Source organism: Helicoverpa zea, chromosome 4, assembly GCF_022581195.2.
Source record: "Helicoverpa zea isolate HzStark_Cry1AcR chromosome 4, ilHelZeax1.1, whole genome shotgun sequence".
NCBI classification, from domain to species: domain Eukaryota; kingdom Metazoa; phylum Arthropoda; class Insecta; order Lepidoptera; family Noctuidae; genus Helicoverpa; species Helicoverpa zea.
The window spans coordinates 4,021,104-4,029,811 of record NC_061455.1 but is presented as its reverse complement, the minus strand read 5'-3'; the positions used below and the strand labels follow the sequence as shown (position 1 = coordinate 4,029,811).

The 8,708-nt window shown below is 36.3% G+C and overlaps 1 protein-coding gene and 1 long non-coding RNA gene across 2 annotated transcripts; one reads left to right on the top strand and one right to left on the bottom strand.

Moving 5' to 3' along the window:
* Positions 1 to 1,439: 1,439 nt before the first annotated feature.
* On the bottom strand, positions 1,440 to 2,308 carry LOC124629888. Its single transcript, XR_006984356.1, has 2 exons — positions 2,023 to 2,308; positions 1,440 to 1,852 (listed from the first exon to the last, which is right to left on the bottom strand). It is a non-coding gene; the product is annotated as an uncharacterized LOC124629888 (long non-coding RNA).
* Positions 2,309 to 5,896: 3,588 nt separating this feature from the next.
* On the top strand, positions 5,897 to 7,789 carry LOC124629734 (THAP domain-containing protein 2-like). Its single transcript, XM_047163261.1, has 3 exons — positions 5,897 to 6,110; positions 6,652 to 6,826; positions 6,944 to 7,789. The coding sequence occupies exons 1-3, from the start codon at positions 6,040 to 6,042 to the stop codon at positions 7,169 to 7,171; spliced, it is 474 nt and encodes a 157-aa protein (XP_047019217.1). The 5' UTR covers positions 5,897 to 6,039; the 3' UTR covers positions 7,172 to 7,789.
* The last annotated feature ends 919 nt before the right edge of the window (positions 7,790 to 8,708 follow it).

Sequence of the window (8,708 nt, the reverse complement as noted above, 5' to 3'; positions counted from 1 at the left end):
AGTTTTGCGTCACACGCCATTCAGCGTGAGTGTGATTACCATTTCCCTTCGAGGGAAGGTTATAATGGCGACTCTTCGAAAGTCGATCCAAAAAGCCACCCTGCGAGGGTAGATTGCAATGATGGTACGACCCGCAACATGCATGATTGGTACCCTGCGAGGGTCCGTGATAATGAGCCGACCCCTGCGGGGGGTGGCTAGTATACTTACTGGTCCCTGCTTTGTAATGATGCTGCGACTCGCAAAATGCAAGATTGGTACCCTGCGCGGGTCCGTGATAATGAAACGACCCCTGTGGGGGGTGGCTAGTATACTTACTGGTCCCCACTTTGTAATGATGCTGCGTCTCGCAACATGCAAGATTGGTACCCTGCGCGGGTCCGTGAAAATGAGCCAACCCCTGTGGGGGGTGGCTAACATACTTACTGGCAGTCCTAGGCGGAGCGTACCAAGTCTTTCAAGGCCGAAAAGCATCACACGCCGAGATAATGAGCCGACCCCTACGGGGGGTGGCTAACAGACTTACTGGCAGTCCGAGGGGAGCGTACCAAGTCTTTCAAGGCCGAAAAGCATCACACGCCGAGATAATGAGCCGACCCCTACGGGGGGTGGCTAACAGACTTACTGGCAGTCCGAGGGGAGCGTACCAAGTCTTTCAAGGCCGAAAACCATCACACGTCGTGATAATGAGCCGACCCCCATGGGAGGTGGCTAACAGACTTACTGGTAGTCCGAGGGGAGCGTACCAAGTCTTTCAAGGCCGAAAAGCTTTCTTGACACCATCAGCCCTCTTCAAGTGCGGTAGTGATCAGTCCGAACTAAGGAGATGCTGGTTGGACCGCACCTCACACCATTCTTTTTTGTCAAACCGTTGAACGCCTTGCAGGATTGAACTAGGGCCACAGGTGCCTTAGGAACTTCGGGCTTGCTTTCTTTTCCATAGTCACGTGCACGGGCTGTGGTAGCTTTATTATTTACCGCATCTGTATTTGCTTTATAAGTCACTCATTCTGAAAACAAATTACTGAAAAAAAAGTACACGGAAGAAACTCGTGACAAAAAAGGGGTAGATGTACAAAATATTAACACTTGATTTCGCAAAATCGAATATCGAACGGTAAAACCGTTAACAAATTGTATAAAATATTATAAACTCACCTGTGTTCTGCGAGAGCACTGAGTTTATTTTTCAACGAAATACTACAGCGGTTGGTTAGACAACCTTCTCGGGCGGAAAACAAGACGCCAATGACGAACTGTGGCCGCCGAGAACACTCGTCGCCTCCTGCCTGGTGGGGAGTGAAACTGGTCGGTGTGCGAGAGAGATGCAAGATATGGGGTAGAAAAGGACGGAGATAAAAGCGGAAAACACGTAGGTGCCTATCTCAAACTAGTAAGCTTCAAATAACGGTCAAGAATTTAATAATAATAATACAATGTGCGTTTGAGTGATTTATTTTCAAAGTACTTATAAAATAAAATAAAAATGCAAGTGAAAATGAAATTGAAAATTGACACGTAAGTAAGGCCATTTACCAACACAAAAAAAAACATAATAAAATAAGTACATTCGGTAATCCTAATCGTAACAATGTTCTACTATTCGCATCAATCGCATCAACAGCTCAATATTGTATGAAGCTCGCGCAGCCCACGCGCCGCGTCGCGATCCGCGTCGAGCGCGGCGATCGTTGCTCGACGGCGTCCTTTTGACGTGGTATATAAATCATTTTGATCAAAATGTATGCTGCATACCACACTACTCTTGGTTGAGGTCCAATCTTCTTGACCTCTAGAGTTCCTTATTATTCTCACCCAATCATTTTTCCAAGGTTCATTTCCGGTAGGAAACCTACAAAGAAATAAAGAAAATGTATCTACCAAGAACATTATGGATTACCCACTTTTTCGGGTAAAGTCCTTATTTTTTTCGTGGCCACACTGGCTATTTTTGTGTTCCAAATATTGTTATCATTTTTATTTAAAAAAGGACAGAAAATAATGTTATTAGAACTGGCTTACCTGTGAAAAGTAATCCCTTGGCACTTTTTGTGTAAAGTGGTATTATTTTTGCACCATTTCACGACACATGACGGCATTATGTCAATTTTTTATACGCGAAAAATATGAACTGTCACCGATGATGGTCGCGAGCGTAATGGCGGTCTATCTATCGGCTTATGTTTATGTAAGTGTGTGCGTGTAGGTTCGTATTTACACGGAGCCGGCTTGTTTTGGGTGCTTCACTTTTATGTAGGTGACGCGGAGTCCTTACTTTTTTTACTAGTCCGTGACTCTGTATATCTAGTTTTCACAACAAAACTACTGAACCGATTTAAATGTTTGGTATAAAGATAGTGTAGAGCCTGCGAATAGACCATTTCTTATCCGGGTTTGGGAAGTAGTTCCCTCCGGACTCAGCAGCCGCGGCCACATAGTTACCTATCTATAAAATCGCTGCTATCATATTATACTGCGAGATTCTTGAAATGAACATATGTTTAGGCATATTTATAGACCTAAAAAGGCGTTTGATACAGTTCAATTTCAATCAATATAACTGACACAGCCCTAAAAATGTTCAAATCATATTTAACAGACCGTTTGCAGGTGGTGAAATTGGGTAATTATCAGAGTGACGCAAGACCTGTAACATTTGGTATTCCACGGGGATCCATTTTGGGTCCCTTACTCTTCCTTATATATATCAATAATATAAATGATATAAAACTACACGGTCATCTTACCTTATATGCCGATGACACATGTCTATTTTACTTTGGGCCTTCGATTCATGACATAATCTCACAAGCCCAAGAGGATTTAAATTCCATATTTACCTGGTTTCAGTTCAACCTTTTCAAAACGTCGTGGTGGCCTAGTGGGTAAAGGACCAATCTCTCAAGTATGAGGGCGCGGGTTCGATCCCAGGTCAGGCAAGTACCAATGCAACTTTTCTAAGTCTGTATGTACTTTCTAAGTATATCTTAGACACCATTGGCTGTGTTTCGGATGGCACGTTAAACTGTAGGTCCCGGCTGTCATTGAACATCCTTGGCAGTCGTTACGGGTAGTCAGAAGCCAGTAAGTCTGACACCAGTCTAACCAAGGAGTATCGGGTTGCCCGGGTAACTGGGTTGAGGAGGTCAGATAGGCAGTCGCTTCTTGTAAAGCACTGGTACTCAGCTGAATCCGGTTAGACTGGAAGCCGACCCCAACATGATTGGGAAAAAGGCTCGGAGGATGATGAGTTCAACCTTTTAACAATAAACACTTCAAAAACATGCTATGTAATATATAAGGCAAAAAATAAACATATTCCCCCATTTAATCCACTTACAATAAATAATGAGCCGTTACAGCTAAAATCCTACGAAAAATATCTTGGGCTTAGAATAGATAGCTCCCTCTCCTGGACTGTTCACATTGATTACGTCAAAAATAAGCTTTCGTCATTAGTCGGAGCACTGCACATAGTCAGATGTATTCCACAAAGATTACGGTACACTATATATAATTCTCGAAATAAAATAAATATGGGGCAGTGCATCAAAAACAAAACTGTCACAACTACAAATCACACAAAATAAACTAATAAAAATGCTCTTCAACTATCCGTACCTAACAGCAACGACAAAGATATACAAAGACACAAAATTAATGAATATAAAACAATTATACACATACAACATATGCATTTTTATCAGAAAAGTTCTTAACAAAACCATACATTCAAATATTACTCTTACACAACACAAACAAGTCACTCAACGAAGTACCCGGCGAGCAAGTCTATTAGTTTTACCTATGGCAAAAAAATGCTCACATTTGAAGGAGCACAGCTTTATAATAAAATACCTTCACGCTTATGAAACCTGCACTCATTCAACGCATTCAAAACTCAGCTTTACAAATATTTACTTCTAAATCAAATACTCGAAAAATGAATGTGTTAGATGGGTCTTGTTTATTGTCGTGTTTTGTCCAGATGTTGTCGAACCTAACCTTACCTACATATGTTGTTATGTTCTCAAGTAAGTGACATGTATGTTATTATTGAGAATAAAGATTATTTAAACCCTTTGATTATATATATGTCTAGATGGAGTGTCACCATACAACATAGATATAATATTACTAAACAAGATTGCGCACGCTCAAAATATATATTTACGAAAATGAACTCTATTCTAACGCAATAAGGTACTAAATTGGTTGCATAATACACAGAGGCAAATCCGAGCCGAGAGGGATAGTTCGAACGGAGGCTGTTTGTCTCTTTCTAACACCTTGCCAGCATAAAAAAATGTTGTGATCAAAAGTTTTGTCTTCCCAAAAACAATTGAATCACTTATATTTTTATCTTATTTTAACAATTGTAAGTCAATAAATTAATAACAATCGCATTAATTTATTCGTATTTATTATTAAAACATAAACAACATAAATTTTTATTTTGCTTTTTTTTATTTTCTAACGGTAACCCTGAACATTCTTGGCGCGTAATCGGCATTTAAAATGTTGTTTATATTTTTTTGTATTAAATCAATTTAAACTATTAAAATGGTGAAAAAGTGTTACGTTTCTACTTGCAAAAGTGAATCCTATGGTGGTTGCAATATATCGTTCCACAGGTTAGCTAATAATAACATTTTCGTAAACCAAACAACTAGGGTGCCCATGAATTCTTGTAACGAGTCAAAATATGGGTGATGGATTTTAAAACTGTTGTACTATTGTTATAGCTTCCCAAAAAATGAAGAAAGGCGACATAAATGGCTCAGCAGTCTACATATGAAGTAGAAATACAAAAAAAAACAGTCTTCACTTCGAATCTTCCTGCTTTTATACTGCTAATTTCCGCTAATTATAAAAGCCTTTATTAGTATCTTAAGGTCACAAACTGCGTAAGTTAAAACTTCAATACTAATCTGTGTTTAATAATCTTAGCAAATTCGGATTTGTCTCACATAGCTTAATCTCATAGTCACCCTATTAGAAAGGGACAGACAGCCTCCGTACTAACTGTTTCACTCGGCTCGTTTTTTGGGTTTATATGCGCAGTCCTGTTTACTAATATTATGTCTATGCCATACAATCCCAACAAAGAAGCAGAGACAAAATTGTTATGCATGTGTGCGTGTAGGTGTCATTTTACCCCGCGAGTTGACGTAAATAATGATACCAGCTTCTACGATTCTCCCATAAATAATGAAAAAAAAAATAGACTAATTAAACAAGTTTGTATACGTATAGTGTTATTCGGTTTAACTATAACTTTATAGAAAATTGAACCTTGCTTGGCACTGCTCCTTTTGTAAGTCTTCGGCGCTCCATTTTGTCGACAGTACTCATGTCCTTGCTGCGGAAGTGATCGGAACACACTACGGTATTTTTGTTGGTGTCCACATAGCATCACCGCGGTTTTTTTAATGCGGTCTATCCACTGACTCCTAACAAGAGGATTACTTGGAATACTAAAAAAAAATGATGTTACGTTGATGACCATCATTTAGTAATCAAATAATAGTAGATAATATTTTGGAGAATCAGAAAATGTCTATCCGAGCAATAAAATGGAAATTATACCTATTATTTTTTTGCGCAATGCTTAAAAAAATATCCTTTATACATAACATAAACACGTGAAGTTGGGAAAATGAAAAACATAAACTGGCAACACTGATACAATATGGCGTGATTTAGTCATCGAGCTTAGAATTATAAGGAGACGCCGTTTTGATATTGACGTATCTATAGTTATATAAATATGAAACAAACTATGCAACATAGTTCTGTCTCACTCTTTCTAAGCAGATAAGTGTATTTGAAAACAGGGACAACAATATTTTTGTGATTGCGTAAAATGGTGACATTTACTTTTGAAATCCTTCTGCGTGCCATATCTGGCCATATATGTCATGGTAGTTGTGCTGTCAAATAGGTGCTCTTCGTGACTTATTTTTGTTATTTTATGTGTGTATTTTACGTGTTTACTATTAAGACTTTACTATTTCAAGACTGAATTTATCAACGAGTATGCCTACGTGTTGTATCGTGAAGTGTCGTGCAAGTAAGCACAAAAATCAAGCAGGATTTTCTTTACACAGGTTAGTAACCAGTTTTTGCTAGATTCTACATAAACTAATTCACATTGGATAAAAAATATGTTACGGAAACATGAATTGATGGTGAAAGTACTTATATTTAAGTTTATTTCTGTATAAAAAGCTATATTTAGAAATAAATGTTGTTTACAATAACATGTCATATGGCATAGTGCTGTACAGTTGTCATAACTGTATCGATATAATATCCACTTTTATAATTCAGCTTTTACTAATTTTAACAACAGAAGTTACTGTTCCTAAGACACTGAGCCCTCAGAGTTGTGTATTATGTTGAATAGAACATCTCTATTTTGTTATTTACTTACTTACTTTTTTATTTATCTTTTCATCGCGGTATTACTCGCGTCCCGACGGATCCAATTCCCGTACGCGAACAGTAATAGCCTATACCGGGTAAAGTGTAGCTTTCAAATCGGTCAACTTGTTTCGGAGCCTATTCAATCCAAACAAATAATCAAAGTACCTATCTATAGATAAGTTCAAGTTTTGATGTTCTTTAATTAAAAAACTTTTTTTGCAGGTTTCCTATACGAAATGATTTAAGGACAAAATGGTTAGAAGCTATTGGTGAGGAAAATATTAATCCCAGACATAAATATTGGTATGTCTGTTCGCTTCACTTTGAAGATAGTTGTTTTAATAGAACACTGGATATCTTAAGATTACGTGACAACTCTGTTCCCACATTATTTTTGGTAAGTCTTAAGATAGTTTTTTTTTTTTTTTTTGTTAGACAAATCCTATGTAATTATATTATTAGTACAGTATATCTCTCCGTTCAATCGTTATTAAAGGAATATTCTTTTTTTCAGACACCCAAAGAAGGCCCCCAAGAGTCGTTGGTTTTACATGATATTACTAACATCAGAAAGCATAATGATACTGCCACATCAACTGATGTGTTCCCATTATCCTATGAAAATATAAAACCAAAGCATAAGGAGTTTGTTTCAGACGAAAGAAGAAGGAAGAAGCAGACTGTCCGTCATAAAGAGGTATTTACAATGGTCCTTGTAAGGGATAGCAACATTAGTAATTAAATTAGAAATATATAGAACAAATGATTCTTAAATTATACATTTATATTTATAGTAAGTGTATATATTACGTAATAAGTTAGTTGTATGATGTATATATATTTATTATCAAGACATTGTAAAAAGTTATTTGTAAATTAAAACATTTGTAACAATTCTTAAAGTATATATTATCTAGTTTGTATTTTAAATTACCACAAAAAATAAAAGAATACGACTTGACCACATTTAAACGAGCACTTAGAGCCCTCTTGGTCAAAAATTGTTACTACACCATTAATGATTTTTTAAATGACAATAACTTAGAAACACCTTGACATACGCCCTGTTCTCCTAATATTACATACTTACTGTATCCTTACTTGTTATTGTGATGTGAATATTTTTATTTTTCTATCATAACTTTGACATTGTAATTAATTTTGTTTGTTGAAAATGCATTTAATTTGATTTTGTTGAATATTAATACATGAAAATTAATGTATGTGATTAATACTACAATCTTCATACCTGACATTACATTCATACGCCTTCTGAGGCAGATTTTGGTGGTACTAATTTTATTAAAATTGTGAACATATTTAATACCCAACATGTATATGAATAAATAAATTAATTTGATTTGTATGTCTTTTCTTTTTGTGTATAAGTCCGGGTCTTTATGAACAATTTCAACTTTCTAAAGCGTAGGCTAAGGCTAGTATTTTAATATTTTTTAAGGGAGTTTGGTACTATAGGTTTCTTATATGCTATGTTGCTCGTGGATAATGTAGCTTTCGAATGGTGAAAGAATTTTTAAAAATGGTCCGGTAGTTTTTGAGCCTATTCATTACAAGTAAACAAAGTTTTCCTCTTTATAATATTAGTATAGATTTTAAAAAAGAAAGTTCAGTTTTCGACTGAGTATGTATGTAGTAGCATTACATAGATATGTAGTATAGATATGTAGTATCACTATATATAAAACACAGTCGCTTTTCCTGTCCCTATGTCCCTTTGTACGCTTAATTTTCATAAAGAAAATAAAACCATAGAGGTGAAATATCTTACACCAACTAAATGCTCTTTACATATATATTTACGGACATACCCTGCTTCTTTATACCTACAGGTGATTTTTTTTTACCAGATTGTATTGATTGAAAAAGTCAAGGCTTTGAAAAACAAATGTCTCACACAGCAGAAAACAATTAAACGTCTCAACGAGACGATTCGAAGGCGTAACAAAAAGATAGCCAATTTAGCAGATATTGTAGAAGATCTTAAGAGAAAAAATTGTGTCAACAGTGAACAAGCTGTAGCTATTGAAGATTTAGCGGGACCAAAAGACTTTTTGAAAAGGCAAGTTATGAAGTCTAAAGGTTTGCCTACACCTCGTATGTACTCCGAAGAAATCAGAAAGTTTGCATTGACTTTACATTTCTTGTCCCCTAAAGCTTACAATTATATAAGGCAGACTTATAACACATGTTTACCCCATACAAGAACTTTATGCAAATGGTACCAACACGTTAATTGCGAACCTGGATTTACTAAAGAA

Excerpts from the sequence above, each read along its gene's own strand:
- LOC124629734 (XM_047163261.1), top strand. The coding sequence starts at position 6,040 with ATGCCTACGTGTTGTATCGTGAAGTGTCGTGCAAGTAAGCACAAAAAT. Across the intron at positions 6,111-6,651 it reads GCAGGATTTTCTTTACACAG|GTTTCCTATACGAAATGATT; the intron begins GTTAGTAACCAG and ends CTTTTTTTGCAG. Across the intron at positions 6,827-6,943 it reads CTGTTCCCACATTATTTTTG|ACACCCAAAGAAGGCCCCCA; the intron begins GTAAGTCTTAAG and ends TCTTTTTTTCAG.